Genomic DNA, 21,829 nt, shown 5'->3' with positions numbered 1-21,829 from the left:
GCTTCCATCCTCAGCTGAAACAATGGAGCAGAGAAAAAGGAAATTTTAGGCGTTCAAAAGTGAAGATATTGTTATTTAACACATCTGGTCCAGAGAATCAACTTAAAAATCTTGTTTGATTGCAGTCTTGGCTATCTTGACAAGGCACGTGGGGGGTTATGGAGCTCAGAATGGCATCTAGTCCAGCTGGCGCACTTGAGTCACTTGTGTCTGATCAGCAGGAACCAAAAAAAGTCTGAATTTTTCATCTGATTTGTGTCCTTATTATATGATGTTCATATACAAACAGCTGAGCAGAACTCCTTCTGTGTGTGCACAGATACTCTATTTAGGAACAATTTCTCTTTTACATTATATCTTAGCAGCGGCATTCATCCATTCTGTGATATTTGCAGGGCTTGAAATTAAACTTAGTCTGCAGATACTATACTTGACTGGATTATTTTCTATAAAACATTCTTCCTTACTGTGTGGAGAGTATGGCCGTGGATCTGCAGTGCTTTCCTGAAGAGAAATGCTGTGCTCTTTTATCATGGCCTCATCTCATAAGGACTGAAACAACCACTTGATCTTTGAATATGTTATTTGCCTGCTGGCCTTCTCATTGCACTGGCTCAGAGAAAACTTCCTGGTGTTCCTAAAATTTTCAACTGTCTTTCCCTGTACTCCACCTCTCTGTATTGTAATCTTACATGATCAGCATAACATAGTGGAAGTTTTCCTGGAAAATCTCTACCATTACCTGATTTTATTAGCAGGTAACACTTAAGCAATTGAACCTATTTTTAGATGTGGGTGGCTATTGAAGAGACTGGCCATTCATATAGCCCTTGCCTTCACACAGTTGTTAGAACCATGAAGTTAGGTGTAAAGCAGATGTTCCTGAGTGTAAAGTAGTGTGGAAGTTATAAACTGTCTGTAAAGTTTCATTAAGACTCACCAGACAATGGAAATCCAAGAGATTAGTGCTTGAAGCACTTAAAAAACTTCCTGAGGCGATTATTTTGCAATTCAAAATGTTTGTCAACAATACTGGCATAAGGTATTCCTTTTCCCACCATGCTGTGCCATTCCACCCCTCCGTTATGCCAGAACAATACTTTGAGAGATCATGCTGTGAATTAAATAAATACATACATTTATTTCTAGGGTCTTTTTACAGCTGGAACAGTTCCCTGTTTGGGTTCACAGCAGGGCCCCCACAGAGCTGTGCCAGTGTAATTCAGGGGCTGGTGAGCCATGGTAGGAGGGTGGGAATGATATTCAGGGGGGAAGGTGGGAGTTCCTTCAGCTGGATTTGTCACAGAACTTTCTGTTGCTAAATTATGCTGTCAGTCCCCAGCACTCAGCACATACATGAGTTCACATGCTCTGTCTGGAGACCTTGGCAGGAGCTGGTGCCCCACCAGCCTCTCCAGGTGGTAGTGATTGGCTGAGAATGCCTCTCCCTCCAGGCTTCTGCTTTTGTTTCCACTGCAGCTCCAGCTGAAGTTGCCAGCTCTTTACATTTGACCCTGAGTTCTCAGATTCTGACATTGAGAATTTGTATTTTACATTGTGATGAACTTTTTTTTTCCCCTGAGTAAAAAAATTGGCTTTCCTACTCTCCAGTAACTGGTATGGGGGATGCAAAAGTCATCACTGAGAACAGACTACGCTGTAGAGTTAAAGGTTTGTGCAGCATAGCAATCGAGGTAGAACTACATAGAGTAAGATAAAATATTTTTCCCTTTCCATATGACTGGTCTTCTTATCAGCAAGTAAGGAAGTAAGAGCACAGTTTTTTATTTCAGTGAGGCATAAACACTGCAAAACAGTTTTTATTCTTATGCTTGTATGGAGTGTGTGTCATTATATTTTGTGTATTTGCACTTTGCACAGGAGCAAAAGCACACACATAAACACACACAAACCAATTGACCCGCCCATATCTACCTGATGTTTCCAAAGCTATGGCTCCCAACTTTTCTAGCCATTTCTTTATCTCTAGTGCAAATATTCATGACTTAATTACAAGATCAGCCTTGTTTCCTCAGGTGGTTGTGCATGTAAGGTGCTGTAAGCTGGAGATGTTTATGCATGAAAATTTAAGTATTACTAGCCACTGATTATTTGGTTTTTTCCTTGTTTATAAAATGTGGATAAGTATCAAACTACTCTCCTCTTTAGTTACTGAGGTAAATAGTTTGACTTCCTGAGGACATTATTTGTAGCAGATAATACTAATTTGTCTGTAGCTATTTGATTTCTGTTTTCAATCCACACAAAACTTTGAATAAGTTAGTGAATTTTCCCCAGGCTTTTTCTGAGACATAGTGGATGCCAAAGGATAGCAAAATAAAAGCTTGGCTAGAAGACGTGCATGCTGGTAGAGTACCCCCTGAAGGAGAGGTGTGTGTTCTATCCCACATTATATATTAAAAAATTCAATTCTTAGGACACTGTTCTTCATTATTTTTGCTGCTTATGGACTACTTGTTTGTGACTAATATTTTAAAATATGCTGACAGTTGAGCTTTGTTTACTGGGTCAGCCCACGAGCTTCCATTGTCTTTAGAACAGAAAAAAACACAGTCTTTCATTAAAAATAAAAACTTCCTCATGCAGAGAGGAGCCTGTATGTCAGATCTAGGCTTGAAATATGCCATTTTTGTTGAATTTCCCAGTGCTCCAGAAGTACCTCTGATGGGGGCTTGGCACAGTTGAGCTTGTTAAGTTTGAGAAGGCAGAGTAATGACAGCATGGTTGAATGTCCAGCTGTGTTTGACAGTATTTCCCTCCACTAAATCTGGGTGGCAGATGGGACTTACTGAAGTGACTTACTGAAATTTCTCAATCCACAGCCTTCTTTTGGTGTCCTCTCCCTACTAATGAAGCATTTTCAGCATGGATCCTTCCTGCCTGGCTGTGTGAGCAGCATCAGGGGAGGAAGTGATCCCTCTCCTGCAGCATGCAGTGGCTTGAGTTGGCCAGAGTTATGGAAAAGTTGTGTTCTAGGGTATTTTGCTTGATTTGAAAATTTTAAAAAGGATCTGTTTCTCTTTATGGGATGTCTGAGGCAGGAGGGAAGAAGAAATTGCTTCGTGAAGGACCTACCTATGAAGGAAATCCAGTGTTTCCATGTGCATCATGTACAAACAAAGCGTTTAAAATGTTTAAAGCTACAGCAGCAGTGTATAATGTACTTCCTGTGTGGGAGCTGATACCAGAAAAACCTGAGCTACTATCAATTTGCTTTGATATTGAGCATTTTGACTTAGTTGTATCTGAAAAGAATGAAAACTAAAAATCCTCTTTCAGATTCTAGTTAACACATGGTCTTACTTCTATCTGTTAGTAACTCTTATGGATCACTGAATCTGTAATAGAAATAAATATGACCCATTATGTTCAATATCTGGATTATGGAAAACAGTGTGACCAGAAACTCAGTCATAACTCTTGCTCTTGTTTTTCTGTTATGGGCATAATGGAAGCTTTTGTTCATTGTCCTGATTTCTATTTTTGTAAACAAACTTTGATTATCCTAGTTGGATTAAAAACTTCTCATAGGAATAAGTAAATACATAGTGATATGAAAATAGTGCCTTCCATCTCTAAGGTTTAGATTTTCTTTATCCATTATCACAGCTTTCTCTTAAGAGGCAGAAACTCGTGGCAATAGATCTTGAATGGGTGATTAAATGTGCTTGTGAAGTGATTTGTTTTTTCCTGAAAAAAATGTTTCATTTGAAGTCTTCATGGAGCGTCTACTTAGGACCAGTATTAATACCCCAACTACAAGGCCTTTTTCCTCACTCAGAAATACAGTGGTGTCAATGCAAAGAGTCTGTCCCTAAGGATGTGAGTTGGTAAATCTTGGTTTAATCATGTTCAGAACAGCCTGTTCTTAAATCTTGCATATCTGAAGACTCAAGGCAGATGCAATGCAAAATTAGTTCACTAAATTACCTTAGATTGTTGGTTTCAAATGCAATATTCTTCACGTTTCAATAAAGAAAAATTGCAAAAACACATTTTCAGTCTGTTTTTCTGAAATTAACTGTCTTGGTGCTCTCTGTTGTCATTTGTTTCCTCTCTGTTACTACCTTGATGAAACAAAACAAGCAATAGCCAAACCTAATAACCCCAAAGCACCCAAACCTGTGCGTTTTCTTTTTGTTTTTTTAATTCTTACCAGTGGTGCAACATAGGAAAATCTGTTACAGGTTTGAAAATACTCTTTTTGGTACTTTTTGAGTGTATTGTTTCCTTTCTCCTTGTATATTATTCAAAAGTGATCAAATTTTCAGAGCTGTGTATCTGCACAAAACAAATAATTTGTGGTTATCTTGAGTTTGAATTCTTTTTTTTCCCATCTTTGTCTTTTTCCTGCTGCTGTTGTCTCATCAGGGCTGTGTTATTCAGATGTTTCATAGGCTTTTTTGTGAACCCATTTGACATCAAGTCTTGTGTTCCTCTTCATGCACTTCCTTTGTTCTCCCTTTTTCTTTCAGGAGGTTTGTTTTCTTCTGGTCCAGTGCTGCTTCAGACCACGAAGCTGGCTGAAAAATTCCCACTGGGAATTCTGGACCCAGCACAGAACTTGCAGTAGCCTCTCTGCCAGCATTGGTTGTAGGATGGTTTGGGACAGACCAACCACCTTTGGGGTGTTAAAAGTAGTTATATCTGTCTTCATCTGCTTAAGAGACTGTGTATGTGTAGGTGTGTACCAGGAGATCTAGCTAAATGTTTTAATTTTTCATTTACCATGGGGAAAACAACACACAAAATTATTTAATTGTAAGCACTAGAAAATTCTGGGTTCTACCATTGAAAAATGTGAAAAATTGGCTATTGCATTGAGAACTCAATTATTTCAGTTTTATGTCTCAGTCTTAACTCCCTTCCAAGAAACATTAGTTTACAGACACATTAAAAAAATTAAAATCAAGGCTTCTTTTGTATTTATGTACCTCTTATGGTTGAGATTGTCAGAAATAATTTTGAACTGCATCTGTGGACTTTATAACCCTTGCAGTACTGCTTAATTACTAAGTTCAGTAGGTTTGCAGTGGATGAAATCTGCATTTTGGACTTCATATCTTATCTACCTGGATAGATGCTGTTAATTATTGTCATGGGAAAACCAGCATATAGCGTCACAATTTTTAGCTGGTAATTTTAATTCACAAGCTTCAGGCATTCTTGTCACTTGGGCAAAAACAGCAGTGTTAGGTTAATTCAGGTTTACCAGACTGTCTGTGGGATTTCTTTAGAGGTGAATGAACCTGCATTTATCCTAAAAGTGGAACAGCATTAGGGAACAACAGACAAGATTATTGGCTTTGCAAAATACATACAAAGAATGTGTATTATAAAATCCTATATGTAAGTTTTATAGCTGTGTCAGACTAATAACAGCGTATGTGTGTAGGTATATATAGGGAAAAAATGTGAAATGTTCTTGAAAAAGCTCTCTAATAAGCTGTGTTACAGACACCTGGCTGAATCCTTCTGAGATTCCTTATTTTCACAACCCAAGCAAATATCTTGAAGTGCTTTCCAGCCAAATTCACTATTCCAGAGTTAGAGAGGATCAAACAGTGTTTTCACATGTGTTTCTCTATAACGTCCTTGTAATGTTTTGCTCCTTGGCTGATGCTGCTCCCCTGGAGTAGGGACTATAAAGGGATACAGGACAAAGAATGCCAGTCCCTGAGACGTGCAAACAGGTGAAAGCTTCATTGACATTAGCTTATGATGGTCACTCAAATGTTATTTGACATGTTTTATATGAAATCCCTTGACCTTGCATGTCAGAGAGACCTGTGCGTTGCCTTTTAAGGCCTGCTCACCAGCCACGGTGTCAGATTCTGCAGTTTTCTCCCAAGTGTGAGAACATCATTGTGTTTTTTGCATGCTCCATTTAAATTCTTCTAACATCTGCGTGGGCTGCTTTCCATTCATTAACATAGGGGAGTTGCATCTACTTCCATGGTGGCTGGTCAGATGCCAAAGGCAGATTAAGTTTCCTTGAGCAAGGAACTTGTCACTGAGGCTCTTCAAGCTGGAGCTGGGAGCTTTGACAGCTCTGTGAAGAGGCAGTGAGAATCATCACCACAAAAATGATTTTTATGTGTCCTGCTGTGCACCCCTGGATTTCAAATTTGATTTATAGCTGCTCTTTTTATTTTATTTTTCTTTTTAGAAGCTGCATTTGTTTTTTTATGCAGGAGAGTATAGTGTGAATACTGCAGCATACCCTTCATTCTGAAACTGTGGATTATTATTTCTAAAATTACACTTATTCTAATTGCTGGCATATTTTCCAGTTCCCTAAAGTTCTCTGTAAACCCACTTGCTGGCTGTGTATTTTCCTTCTTGCATTCATGTAGCTGCCTTTATTCTTTATGGTCCTGCTGAGGTCCCAGAGCAAGCAAAAAGCAACTGCGGGAGAAGTGCATAAAGCACCACGGCTCAGTGCCAGCTGCTGCTCCCAGGGAGGGTCAGGCTCCTGGAGACACCTCTGGAAACACTGGGGAGCGTCTCACAGGACAGTGCATGGAGCCCAAACGCTTGTTGCAAAGCAAGGTGCAAGAAACCTTGTCACTGTTTGGGATGGCTTAGTTACATGGCAATTTTTTATTCACTCCCCACCACTCTTGGCTTTTACTATATACTGTTTAAATAAGTCTTTCTTAATTCAGCTCTCCCTTCCAGAACTGCTAAAAATTACCTAGTTTTATGTTTTAGTCTCAATTTCTTTTGAGCAAGCTGTATATATTTTTGACTCACATTTTTCTGCACAGAAGGCTTCTTTCTTGTTTTGGTCACTGTCTTCGTTTCTAACATGGAACATTTTTTGCATGGGGTTATTTAATGCTAGTGTTCTCTTACCTGTGGTTTCCATTTGACATGAATGTGTTCTGTTGCTGAAGAATTCAAAATGCTTAGCAATTTGTAAGCCATAAAAGCTGTCATTGCTTGTGAGGAATGGCTATGGTCTGTGACTTTAGGTGAACACGATGTGTTTGTTGTTTTCCATTCATAATTAAACTGATGGAGTTGCACTGATGGTGCACTGTATATGAGTTTACATTTGTCAAATCTGAATAATTTCTCTTGTGGAGGTGCAGCATCTCAACTATTAGTATTTCATTTTGAGACAGGCCAAGTTTGACTTTATGATCCATTGTATAGAAAATCATGTGAAATCAGGATAAAGGTTATTCTTTAGAAGTGATATCCTGGGGTAAATATTCTGTTTAGAGAAGTTGTTCTCTCTCCACTGCCTAACTGTCTTATTGAGGAAGCAGATGACATTTAAAATCTTGATTTGATTGAAAAAGCATTAACAGGAAAATGTTTGAAAGTGAAAGGTAGGCAAATGCATCTTTATAAGTCATGTTTGTATTTCTCCTTATATGGATGACGAAAGAGTAGTAGTTCTAGTTCTTGGAAGCCTGTATCTGCAGTATATAGATGTGGAGAATATTTGCCTCCTAAAATAGCTCCAAGTTCCACCTCTGCACTCTTGGTTGTTCTGTACTGCTTTGTGTTAGCTGTGGGTGGAACAGATCGGAAAAGGAAGCAGTGGATTCCCGTCTTCAAATTAAAAATGGAAAGACTTTGTGCTTATTGTAGAATAGCTGGGTAAAATGTCATGTGTTACAGAGAAAAACAGGGAGTGTGGCAGGAGTCCTTTGCTTATTGCAGCCTATGGCTACACCAGATAAAGTGGCCCCGCTGTTCTCATTCTCTATATAAGTTGTCCATCTGACACACTCTTTCCATGAAGTGCTTGGAAATCTTTTGCAAATTAGACAAATCCTCAGTGTATTACAGTCTTGATTCTTTTTCTGTTATGGTCACCATTTACAGCTGTTGTTTAAAAGACTTCTGAAACAACATAAATACTGTTGAAAATCAAGCACAGTTGAGGGTAACTGCTTAAGATGTGCTTCATGCTTCACATGACTGCAATTTGAGATTTATTGGCATGCATGAATGATTCAGCTGCCCTGAGGTGTCTAAGGATTGATGTGGTATTCAAATAACTGGAGAAACCTTCAAATCATGGGGGTTAACACTGTATTTACTTATGGTTTCCATTTTTTGACACTTAGTTGTTGAGTGTTAGAGCATAGGCAGTTCTGGTTTACTGTACTGGGAAATCCTTATAAAGCACAAGTGAGCACTGCCTGGGTGCCCTTGTGATTAACCTGGTAGTTCTTTATCTATAAAATAAAATAATTTAATTGAACCCAGTCCAGTTGCAAAGATCAGCCTAAAACATTATTGATCACAGACTGCTGTACGTATTAAGTCCCAGTTATCTCTATTAGCTGTTACTATTACTCTGTTATATGAAGAAAATCTTAACCAGTCCAGTTTTTTTTTTTTCTGTTTCCTCCCATAAAGTATTTTGACAGCAGCTCAATCAAGAACATACAAAATTACTTTGAAGACATATGAGATAAACATTGTTCAGTCATAAATATTGTAGATGCCAGCTTTCAAGAGCAGGGACTATTAATCTGCATTTACTTAGGTCACTATAAATCTGGAATAACTGCATTGGAATTGCAAGTTCAATAAATAATAAATTTATAGCTGCTTTACACATGGTGATTTTTGCTGTAGAAATTTTCTGTAGAAATTTTTGCTGTTAAAATTTTTGTTGATTTTCATTCCTCTGTGTGCCAGCAGTTCTCATTCATACCCCTTCAAGGCATTTTGAAATGCCAGTAGCAGTTCTAACAGCTCAGACCTCTCAGAATATCTCTTAGCAGGAGCAGATGCTTATGAGGACTGGGGTTTCTTTTGTATTTATGGATTGTCTCTTTTACCTGCCTAAAAAACACACTACATTTATCAGAGGATAAAAGTTTCCCTTCCTGGAAAGAAGTAGTAGATTTTCTTAGGCTTTGTATAATATTTGATGCAAAGTCTCACTATTCTTAAGCAGTTCTTACCTGACTGTTCTTCAGCTGATGACCAAATCCTGAGCAGATTTTATGTGTTAGGTTCACCTGGCTGATCATGGGAAAGAGCACCAAGATGTCTGAGCTGCTGTCATTTCTCCCCATCCTTGTTCTGCGTTATTAAATGAGAGAAAAGTGTAAAGAAAAAATGCTATGATTGAGATTAATTTTGTGATTCCTTGATCTCAAAACTCCTAACTGTTATATTCCAGGATTAAACATAATGCAAAACATTATGATCATTTATACTACAAAAGACACAATTGATTTTGGATTGCTGCTACTTTTTTCTTCTGCCTTGCTGAAAGACAGATTTCCTCTGTGTAACATCAATCCAAGGAACTTGACAAATGATGTCAAGATTATGTTTTATTGTCTCTGGGGCCCTTCATGTTATATATTTTTGATGTATGAAAGCGTGATGCAATTGTATGGATGTGTGAATCTTGTGAATTTTAAATTGTTTTCCTGGAAATCATCTTGCACAAATTTGGTTGTGTTCTGGAGTTTTTACAAAACAGTTTCTTTTTTTAAAGTCTCCTTTAATGGCAAGCTTACGAAGAGATGCTTAGAAATACATACTAACTGATAGTGATGTTTTAGGTTTGGGGATTTTTTTTTCCTGCATCTGTGTACTCCAGTAAAAATAATGTTGTTTTTCTAAGATCACTAGTTTTATTAAGATTTAAACCCCCCCCGAGACACTTAATACATGTAAGTGAGGGGTGAAGTGTGTGAGATGCATTACCTAGAGGGAAAAGCTCCCTTCCTGTGCTCATGCATCATCCCAGGGTGAGCTGTGGTACCACCTCCTGCACACGTGGCTCTGCTCCGGGTGGCTGTGGGTGCCTCAGTGGCACTGGGCTCAGGGAACCTCTTGGGACAGCAGGGAACTTACTGTGTGCTACCTGAACAGCAAAAGGCTGGAAGTGAAACAGGAAAGTATGAAAATACCCAGTGCAGAAAGAGAAGAAGTGGAATAACCCTTGTTTTTATTTCCATACCCGTTTTCACAGGTACTAATTTGATGATAGATCTAATCCTTCTCTGTCACTATCAATACTTGCACAGCTCAGCCTCTGTTATTACAATCGGATGGATATAGAGGGGTTGACAGAATTTGAATGAAGACTTTTTTGTTTTGTAATACACTGGTGTTAATTTGGAATGTTTTTGTCTTAAAAAATGACAGCCTTTTTACACAATACTTTTCATGCTGCCTTTTCCTGTTGATGATATCCAAACTAAGAATTGCCTGATGTGGGAGTTGAAAGGCACATAACTGAGCAGTCCCAGCCATGATGGTGAGCTTTGCTGGTGTCTAAACAATAATAAAAAATCAGTGTAACTACTCTGGAAAATCAATCAATCAATCAATAAATATGAATTTTATATTCTGATGTCTGTGTGGAATTTTAATGCATCATATGGAAATTAGGAAAGTTCTGCTTTGTCTTCATATGAATTTCCTCTCCCATTCACATCACCAGTGATATCCAAAAGAGAAAGAAAAAATGAGGAGTAAGGTATAGAGTTTTGTTTGACAATCCAGAGATCCCTTTCGTAGATGCACTTTTATCTTTGGGACAGTATTTCAGTTTCTACTTCAGCAATGGTATATGACTGTTGATATTTTCCATGTTTAACAGTGGATTTTAGATAAGGGTGGTCTGAATTCCCAGGGCAAGCTTGTCCATTCAGACACCAGCCTTTTATGGGAAGTCCTCAAGCTGCTGGGACACCAGGAGGGAGGACAGATTATCCCATGGTTCTAGAGCAGAAGACTTGAAAAGGAAAGAGCTTCTCCACTGGTGTAGAAAGGGACAGAGAGAAAAGGAAGTTGCAAGCAGGAAAATATTTATTTGGTCCAATGTGTTTAAGATAAAATCATCCTTTCTTTTAGGGTCAGGACAGCCTTTTTGTATAGTAATGATACCACGTACTCTATTTTGAAGCGGTAACACGGAGATATTTGGAGAGCAGGCATCTGGATCACGTAATACATGCTGTAGACTTTGTGATGTTTTCATTTCACATTCCTGTAACTGGATGGGATAGATAAGCAAGCTGGTTGATGTCTGATGGAAAAAGATGTTTTCACTTGTGTTGGACTTCAATTTTAGGTTTTGCAATTTCGAAGTAATTCTATAAAATGCTTCCCATGAGTGCCATTGGTCACTGGAATTAAACAAGTTGAATAGCATAGCCCATAACATTGGGGAAATAAATACTGGAAATGTACTAGAGAAAATAAATTAGCAAATTGCTGTTTAATGCTGTTTAGTTTGAAGCAGATTGCTTGCTGTTGGAAGGTTATTATTGACTGTGCTTGTATGTTTTGTTTTTTTGGCAGGTAACCCTGGACTGGCAGGTTATTACAGGACCTTTATACAGGCCCTTTATTGTGGACTGAACCAGCAGTATCCTGTCTGGGTTGTGAGCCATGCTGGACACTGTAAACCTCCGAGTGGGATGGAAATGATAGAAGGTACAGTACTGTAACCTGTGCATACAATTGTTTGTACCCTTCCAGTGGCAAAACTTGTGCTTATTGAAAACAGATTGACATGATTTTTAGATGTCTCCATTATATTTCCACAGAACAATTTTCAGTTGTATGAGAAGAGTAGTGTTTTAGGTAAATTAGATTTGCCAGACAAATATGTGCTGTTAAGAGAATAAGAGAATTTACTGTTGGCAGTCATTAGAGACATGTTACAGTGAAGAAGACCTAGAATTTGTTTATGTTGAGAAGAGTAGATTAGAAAAGTACATTTTTAAATTAAATGTCCAGTTCAGAGATTGAGTACTTTAGGAGAGATTTAATTATCTCTGAATTTAAAAATAGCTGTACTAAATCAGTGAATTACCTGGAAGCAGTATGTCTTTCTGTGACTGGGGTATGGGATGTTTGCAGGGGAGAGGTTGCTTGTGTATCTGTTAAGAGTCTTTTGCCATGCAGATCTGCAGCAAGAGATGGTGCTCCAAACATAGTTAGTTAGATGGGGGGAGCCTGCAGTGAATCCTGAAGGCTGATTGTTATTGGAAGTCTTCTGGACTTGGACAAGCTACAGTGACGTAGCAGTAAATCCAGCATTCCTGATATTTTCTTCCTATATCACACTGTGCAAACACCCCACTTTGGAGACCACTGATTTAGAGTGTACAGGCATTTAAATTGTGCACTTGACTTATGACTGATGCTGCCCTGTAAAGGGGTCTAAAATGTAGCAAACTATAAAGGAATAATATGCCTGATAAGATTTAGTTCAAGTATATTTTGGAAGTCTAGTAAAGACTAAAGTTTTCCAACAGCAGCCATCAATCACAGACTGCTTCCTAATTGACTGGAGGGATATCACTTAGCAATTTGAACACTGAACAAAGCTACACCTTTCATTTCTACTTCTGTATGATATCCTTCAATTAAGAGAACTCTTGCAAGCCCAGCTCCACAGAGGCACACACCATTAATTGAACATTTCACTGTTCTGCTCCCAGTAATCAATCCACTGTGCAAAACTATTTGAAACTTAATATTTCTCATTGAATACAATACAGAAGTTATACCTCAGTTTCAATGTCCTTATCTTCCTCCTCAGCTTTTCAAAAAACATTTGTTTTGAACACTGCTGTGAACATAAAACAGGCCAACATCAATCCTTAGGTGTAGGCAAAATTACAAAAAAGAGAACACTTTTCTAGTGCTCTCTTATTTTATTTAAAATTAGCATAAAACATATGCATGGACAGCAGATGTACATACATAGCAGTGTTTTACAGTGGTTTATTTCTGTGGACATCTGCTGTGGCTGAATGAGAAAAAAGAAATAGAACATTTCAGACAGAAATAAGTGTAGAATCATGGGATCATTGCATTTGGAAAAGATCAAGGCAACCAAATGCCACCATACCCACTAACCACGTCATGTGCCACATATGCTTGTTTTTGGAATGCCTTCGAGGATGGTGACTCCACCACTTCCCTGGGCAGCCTGTTCCCATGCTTAACCTCTCTTAGTGAAGAAATTTTTCCTGGTGTCCAACCTGAATCTTTCTTGGCACAACTTGAGGTAGTTTTCTCCTGTTGTATCCCTTGTTACCTGGAAGAGACCAACCCCTGCCTGCCTGGCTACAGCCTCTTTTCAGGTAGTTGTAGACTGCAGTAAGGTCCTCCGTGAACTTCTTTTTTCCAAGCTGAACACCTCCTGATTCCTAAGCTGCTCCTCATCAAATTTGTGCTCCAGACCCTTCCCCAGCTTGTTGCCTTTCTCTGGACATACTCCAATGCCTCAGTGTCCTTCAAGAAGATGGAAGGCATGCTTTTGTTTGTCCTTAGGGCTGCCAATAAACTACTTTTGGTAGCAAAGTGAGACTGAGAGTAAAGAAAAATTAAATCAGAATTAAGTTATTAACTTATTTGTTCTAATAGTCTGTGTTTGCCAAGTGCTACACAAATATGGAATGCTGTGATTCATATCTTCATCAACTAAAGAGGCACAATTGATGTATTGAAATGTCATATACCTTATAAGTAGCTAGTCAGCATTCATGACTTAATGATACAATATTTGGTTCAATGATAAATTATATTCAAGATAAATCTCTAGAACTTCGTAAACCATATGGATGAGTATTGAGTTAGACAGTCAAATCAGCAAGGCATGTTTTTCCTTCTGAATGACAGGAAATTTTGAGTGGCATTCTTAATAGTCAATTTACAAAATAAATTTCTAGTTAGATTTTTTTATGTTCTATGCACTGTAGAAGATAATAGTGTGTCCTTAAAATCTGCTTAACTAGCCTTAGTTTTTAGTTCTTGGTGAAAAAAGATAGGTAATGATTGATTTTCAGTCCATCAAAAGAGTGTTTCCACTGCTTGCTCTTTACACAGGGAGAGTAGGGCTTTCAGACCATTTTGAAACTGAATTACATCCTAAGAAACAGTATGGGAAAAGCAGAGAAGTGGTGAAGGAATAATAAATTGTCTGTGAAGACATTGATTATGTGAACCCGAAATGTTAATGTACCATCAGTGTGAAGTTTTGAACTCAAATTAAGTTGTGCATAAAAAGAAATAAATTCTAGCATTACAGGAAAAATTGGAAGTGGTATGTAGCTTAAATTTATTTGATATATTGCTTCTTGGCTGTTGTTATATTTCATCTGAATGGAGTTTGCTTTTGCAGCCCTCTGGCTTCTAATGAAACTGCAGAATTGGCTATGAGTGAGAGTCTGCCTCTAGCTCAAGTGGTATAAATCCAGAAAAAAATGACTGAAATTGTTTGGGTAAAATTGAATTTATACTTCGGCAAGTTAATAATCTTGTTAATTGCTGGCTAGTTGTCCACCAAATGACTGATAGAAGTGTGGGCATGATTAGCAGATATGAGCCGTAAGTTTTTACCATCATGATATGCTGTGCTGGCAGGAAAGATCCTAAAATACTAGCCTGAGCAAGACAAAGAGTGTGGTGTTCTGTAATAAGAGGTTATGAGTTATTTAGGACTGTGATTCCCAAACTGTGATCTGGCTGATCAGATGCAATTGGCACTTTAGCTGCTTTCCACTTGCTAAGTGGAATGAATGGTACCTAAGAATACTTTTCCAATAACACTTCTGTGTGAGCATTTGCTGCAGTGCCCTTGGAGATGTTGTGCCACCATGAATGTGTGGTGCTGGCAAGGAGTGGAATTGTGGTCTGCGCTGCTGCAAACAGGAGAGGAGGAGGTGGTCATGGAAGTTTGGTGTTCCAAGAATTGGGTTCCTAAAAATAGGGACTTTTCCTTGCTGTTGTGTATCACAGAATTATAGAATGGCCTGGGTTGGAAGGGAGCTTAAATGTAATTTATTTACAACCCCCTTGCCATGGACGCAGACACCTTCCACTAGACCAGGTTGCTCACAGCTCCATCCAGTCTGGCCTTAAACATTTCCAGGGACAGAAGTTACACAGACACAGGGACTCTGGATGCATTTGGTAGTTTTTGCTGGCTTGTGACTCATTTATTTTAAGTAGAATAGATCGTTTTAGCAATTGCTGATGAGGGAAAATACCTACATTGCTGAATCAGGTGGATCAGAGATACTGGCAGTCTCTTTGGTCACTACAAAAACACCTCAGAATTAATCTCTGTCATAATCAGAAGTTTTTTAACCAGCAAGTCCTTACCTGTGCTTCAGCCCTGTATGATTAGTTATAACAGCAGATATGTGGCCACACTGGGATATGCAGTGATAGCTGTGTTTAAAAAGCATTTATGTCTTGCATATGTATATATACATATATACATAGGGAGAAAAGCAGTAGGAAGGCAGCTGGGCTGGCATCTCACATGTGTACTTTAAGCTTATGCATATACACATTTTATTCATGTTACATACATTTAATTCACAATAATTTCTATTTCAACATCATTTTCTGCTTCCTAGGCATATCAATTAAAATATCTGAGAGTCATTGAAAGATGATTTACCTTTAATATAAGTTCCTTTGAGGTTTAGTCAGTTATATTTCTATATTACAGATGCAGAAAACTCTGTAGTCATGTTTATGGCCTAGAATACATTAAAATTCTGCTTAATTGTAGTGCAGATTTATATGACACAATGTCTCCCAGTCTAGTGGTATCACACTGTAGATACAATAAAAACCCCAAGTTTTAAGCATGCCATCCTGGTAGAATTAGGCTGGTTTCACAACTATTTCATACCAAGTGTAGTTTTTTATAATGTATGGGGAGGGGGAAGTTCCTGTTCACAGAGCTGGCCTTGGCACTTATGAATCACATGGAGCTCCTCACATGGTATTTGTCAGCAGTGAGGGATCCCAGGTCAGGGTGTGCACAGAAGGACTGGTTGTTGTCACAGGATGGGACAGGAACTGTCAGCTCACTGCAGTGCAGTCCTTCTGCCCCTCATGATCCAGCAACTGCTGCTGCCCAGAAACCTTATTCCTTCCCTGTCTTGGAAAAGGCAGTCTAAGGAAGGAAGCGTGTGTGCATGTGTAAAAGTTATTAGGAGCCATTTAAATTTTGAGGTTTTTGTCTTAGCCTGGTAAGATCTGAATTTGACTGTATGGCTTTAATGCTAAGTGTCTATTTTAAGGAAACAAATGGTCAGTTCATCTTATGAACCCACTGGAATGCTTGAAATCTAGATGTGTGAAAAGTAAGCAGCCCTAGGGATGCTGCACTACTCCAGTTACTTCTTTACTTTAAACCACATTCAGTTAATTATTCATGGAGGTCCCATAATCATGCCCATAATTATGCAAATACATCCTCAGAGTGATATCTTGGCATTTGGCATTGACTTTATCAGTCCTGCTTAATTTTAAGCATGTGTTTAAAAGTCTTGTTCCATTCAAAATCAAAACTAAGAAAATTAAAATTTTGCCATATATGAAGTATTTCTAAGTTGCTCTGTTGTTTTCTTTTCTGGCCATTCAAAATGTTAACAATTTTAAGTGTTTATATTATCATAAATTAGCAGCCATGTATTTAATTATAAAGATCATTTAAACACTATTAAGCTCATTTTCATACTACTTAATATATATCCCATTGAGTTTGATGGAGTAGTGACTAATTTTTGCTGACATTACAAGGAATAGGGCTTTGTCTTTACATTTCTTATGGCTATATGAAAAATAGATTCTCTGCATTCTCTTATTTCTTTCAAGGTTTTCCACTAAGTCTGTTGACTTAATATGTATTGTAATATTATTAAAAAATGTCTATGTGGAGAGCTTTTTAATCTATTCTAGTACCTTATTCAACTAATTCCTTGGTTAAAAGAACCAGAATTTTTTATCTGTACCTACAAATAAGAAAAATATAATTCTGTTTTTAAAGATTTTTGAAAACGGATACAATCTTCTGGATCTTCATCCAGAAAACAAGATGTAAAAAAAAAAAAAAAAAAAAAAAGGCAGGAATTAATCCATTAAGAGAGCACAATGTCTTTACTGCATTCCAGGAAATGGACATTGGATGACATTGGATGTAGGTTTTGAAATTGTTTAAGTGTTATTTTGTGCATTCCATCCCATGACATAGGTACGTTCTCCAGTTGGTACCACCATTTCTGTTTAGATGCAGGTGTCTTTTAGTGGGGTGGGGGAAAGTGTTCAAGAATGTTCTACCTGGTCAAAAGTCAACAGTTCCATCTTCTGGTGTCTGTTTGAAGGCAGGTCACAGTTCCCTGGGATGAGCAGTGCTATGATGTTTCAGAGTAGCTTGCTTAAATATTTGCCATGCTGTTAAAGGGAAAGTAAAAACCTAATGTAATTGGAAAAAAACACAGTATTTAGATGATCAGGTTATTTTCCCCAGGGAGGATATTTAGGCATCTTTTAACACAACTCAATTTGAAAGATATTGTTGCATCTGCTAACAGGATGACAATGAAGTAATCCCACAGCAGGGAATAATCGTTATGTCTGAAGGTGTAAGAGGCCTGGATTTGTTCTTGTAGTTACCTCAAAACGTTTATACACGTCACAGGTTGGCTGCAGAAGGAAAAGCTGATCAATAGTTTAATTTAGCAATTCTAATTTATATTAGGGACCTTTGATTTAATTTTGATACCCACAAAACTTGCAACAAGTGTTGCAGATCTTGATGGGATCAGTCCAGAGTTTAATGACATTTTTATTTTCAATTGATAGTGATGTACAGCTGTAAGAGTGAGAAACCATCATTCCAGATTCTAAAAATAATCAGGTTTGGAACATGGACCCTTTCTGGTTTGGTTTCATTTTTAGGAATTTCCCTTCCTTTGAGGAGCAGTATATGCATTTCAGGAAAATACAGGAAACTGAAAGGCAGTTTCAGAGTGGGCAGAAGAAGTGACTGCAAATGGCCTCATTCTAAATAATCAGCAGTGAATTACTGTTACTTCCAGTGTATCTTAAATCTGTAAGATCTGAGTAGAGGCAGAATGCTTGAAGAAATGATAAAGAACTAAATTATGTGGTACTGTGGATTCAGGTTGAGTGAGTGAGTCTCACTGCTGATTGCTGGATGAAGTTTTTCTTTTTTCTAGTTTTGATAGCATGTGACACTACTGTCTTTCTTTAAGATAGACATATTCTTACCTTTCTAAAGCTGAATTTCAGGTTTTGTCAATTAATACATATATTAAAATAACCTCATTTGCTACAGTTATTGAATTACTTGGTGTGGTCAGTGACTACGTGTTTGCCAAGTAACTCCCCATTGGGTTAAACATTGTAGCAGATAATTAAAATTCTTTGGCACTGCCATTGTAGTGTCACTTTTTTTAGAACAGAACTATGGTTTCAAGCATATTATTGCTGAGCTTGCTGCCACTTCCTTCCATGCTATGATTTACACGATTTGGGAGATTTTTCAGTTAATTACAAAGAGGGCAATATAAGTGCTCCTGAATACACTTCAGTATGAAAATACTTGAGCATATTTGGAGCTGTTTGTGTCTAGAGAGCAGGTAAAACTCAGGTGATGTCTTATTATATAAATCATACTGTAAAGCCTCTGGCAGTTTCAAAATATTTGTATTGAGCTGTTTCTTCAATGTCTGCTAATGTAAATGATTGAGAAAACCAGACTTTACAACCGTGACTCTAGAGCTGCTTGTGGTGAACTGATTTACTTTCCATGAAGGACTTCTCACATGTGCAAAATGAACACCAAAAATCCCTTATTCATCCCCTACCATGGGCAGAGACACCTTCCATGAGATAAGGCTGCTCAAAGCCCAGTCCAGCCTGTCCTTGAAGGATGGGGCATCTGCAGCTCACAGTAAAAAGTTCTTCCTTATACCTAAACTAAACCTGCCCTCTTCCAGTTTAAAACCGTTTCCCTTTTTCCTATCACTTCATGCCCTCTCTATCTTGCTTGTAGCCCCTTTAAGTACTCAGTTTTGTACTGGTGGCACTTCAGTCTCTATTTCACCTATCAGGTTAAACTGCAAGTAGAATAAAGCCATCACAGCGGTACCTTGGGCAGGTTCCCATAGTTGTATGCTGGGCATTTCAGGTGGGTGGCTAAGAAAGAAAGCTTCAGCATTTGCTTCAAGAAGGTTAAAAAGGAAACTGTTATCTTGGTAATGGAGAATTAAATTTTAAACAGTGTAACAGAACACTGGAGAAGAAAAGATAAAAATCAGAATTTAAAGTAATCATTTCACCAAAATGTGTAAAGATACAAAATTTGCACTGAACAGCATATGCAAATGGTTACTTAAAGCATCAGCAACTGATCAAGAAACCTGCTACATTTATACAAAGTGCAAGGTGAAATTCTATTTCCTTTGCCGAGTTTTACCATCGATTTTCATAAATTCAGACTTTTGCAGGTGCTGTTTTGTCTGTTTCTCTTTTGCCAGTGGGGATCTGTGCTGGGAGTCACTGAGCCATGGTTGGTTCCCTCTGATGTCAGGTCACACTCCTTGTGTGAAGAGGAGCTCAGGCAGAGATTACAAAGCTTTTCAAGGCAGGTAGCACTGGGAGTGTTGACTGAGTCCTGTGAGGTGGCACTGCATTGCAGAATATTTTGCAGACGTGCTGTGCTACAGCCCTCAGCACTGCTAGCAGGGGGTCGTGTTCTCTGCTGGCATAAACTGACATAGCTCTTTGCAGTCAGTCCTGTGCTACCAGTTTGCTGCAGCAGGAAATATAATAATTTTAAAGGGTTCTTATAATCCATCAGTTTTGAGGGATACAGATGAAAGATGGAAAAATGTTATGCTTGCCTAAGTAGATCGTTTACTCCTTAAAAAGGATGTTGTTGTTACATGATTTACAACATGAAATTTAACATTTCTATGGACAAATGAACATAGAAACCTACACTTCTCTTTATACTTCTATTGAAACAGTGTCATCCAAGATGAATATTCACAAGGACAAAGAAAAAGACTAAGTTTATTTAATGCTATCCTAATGCCCGTTATAGGAGCTGGTGAAACAAGAAGTACATTACTGTTATTTTAGTATTATTCTGAAGAGTCGTACTTAATTGAACATGTCAGTCTTGGTTGATACCACACTAATGAATAAAATTTTGGGATGGATTTTCAAGAAAAATTGGGACTGACCTGGCAAATTAAAAGTTACAGCTTGAATTCAGTAGAAGCATCAAACACTTCAGAAAATGTCACCCATCAATCTGACCAGTCACTGTGAATTGTATGTAACTTGTATGACTGCCCCTCTCAACTCCCTGCTTTTTCACTTTTCTTTCCCTTAACATCATGGTGTGCACCTTCTCATTTTCTCTTACTTTGAAAATAATTCTTTTTTTTCCTCTCTTTGAAATAACATGGGTTGTCTTCCTTGGCCAGCTGTCTTACTCTGCTCTAAACTGTGGCTCTCCTTTGTTTGCTCTCAGTCCTTTTTTCTGTATTTGTATCTGTTTAAACTTCCCAAAGTTTTGAAGTGCTGTTTTCAATAGGTGTGACTGTTGGACTTGCCTACTGTGGTGCAGCACCTCATTTGTCATCACCAATGGAATCAATGCCTGTGAAGTGATACTCATCTATTTTTGTTCCCTTCAATACTCCCACAGTTTCTACTGTTCTTTCCCTACCATCTATGCTACACCTCCCCATTCTTGGTGGTGTGCAGAACATCATTCTTCTGGTTTTCTTCCATTGCTAATCTGTATAAAAATAAGTTGTGTTGAAGCTTGCAGTTTTGTTTGTGTGGGTGAGTGGGGGGCATTGACACAGCCTTGCACTTGGCTTCAGTGTGTCCAAAACCAAGAAACATAGCATGGACAATCAGCTTCCCAGGGACTCAGACCTCTTTGCTTTTTGTTCCTTGAGGTCATTTATGTTAGAAATTCAGATCTGCTTCTGTACAATGATGGGCCTCTAGCTTATACCCTGCAAATTGTGGGGGTTTTTGTAAGTTTGTTTTACTGTTTGTTTTGTCTCTTCATAATACCATGCTGATAATTCTTACAGATTGCACTTCCTGCAGTTATTCAGTTTACTGACTATAAAGTGCAGTCATTCAAATATAGAAAACTTTACCATATACATTATGTAAATCACCTATATAACATTTGCTTTATGCTCAATTAAGTGCTTGGAATAGAGATGTTGATTGGTGTAGAAGGGCACAATAAAACACTTTTTAATGGTGTTTGCCTTGCATTAGAGATGACCAACAAAATTCTGCTTCAAAGTTTGTACTGTTATTTCATAATTACTTGATAATAGTTACTCTGAACAGAGGGGAGCAAGACTGGAAATATAAAATAAAATAAGTTTCTAAGAGGTAATTTTAAAAGTTCAGAGTGCTCCTGAATGCTTTTAATAAAAATCTGGGGTTTAGTACTTGTCATGTTTATTAGTTCATTCTGTCAGACTACTCCTGCACTAATTTAATTATAATATAGCTTCCTTTGAAAAACATATTAGGTGTTAAACAAGTGTCCCAGCAATAGTTGTGTAGAAAGCAAAGGAAATCAGTAGTTCAATTTGTAAAATAAGGCCTTGTTATTTTTCTAGTAAAGAAAATAATACATATGACCACTTCAGTATCTTGAGTAAATGGCAATTTATTTGTGGAGGATACCTTTACAAAAAGTAATTGCTCTAATAAACACTAATGAGTGGTGTGTTTATCTTAAAAGTTGCATGAACAGTTCCTGAGGGTGCTAGGGCCAGACTAAGGTCTAAGGGTTAATCTAAAACACAATGCTTTAAGACCTGGCTCTTGGTGTCAGGAGGAGTTCTTCAATATTTATTTAACATTCCTTCAGGGTTTCCATCCTATTTCTTTGGCATTTTATTGCTTGCTAATACAAATTATCCATGGTTCACTAATCAAATGAAAGTGAAACAGGCTTTGAGCAATGTATCTTTAGGGG

The 21,829-nt window shown here is 37.9% G+C and overlaps 1 protein-coding gene across 2 annotated transcripts in view; it reads left to right on the top strand.

Moving 5' to 3' along the window:
• The window catches only part of LDAH (lipid droplet associated hydrolase), a 112,065-nt gene that overhangs the window by 20,318 nt on the left and 69,918 nt on the right, over window positions 1–21,829 (top strand). For both annotated transcript variants that reach the window (XM_059842952.1, XM_059842953.1), the window contains one exon: window positions 11,320–11,454. In XM_059842952.1, coding sequence (XP_059698935.1) covers window positions 11,320–11,454 — 135 coding nt within the window. The remainder of the gene's footprint in view (window positions 1–11,319; window positions 11,455–21,829) is intronic.

The sequence above is a fragment of the Haemorhous mexicanus genome, chromosome 3, assembly GCF_027477595.1.
Source record: "Haemorhous mexicanus isolate bHaeMex1 chromosome 3, bHaeMex1.pri, whole genome shotgun sequence".
Lineage (NCBI taxonomy): Eukaryota > Metazoa > Chordata > Aves > Passeriformes > Fringillidae > Haemorhous > Haemorhous mexicanus.
This window is presented reverse-complemented; position numbering and strand designations above follow the sequence as displayed.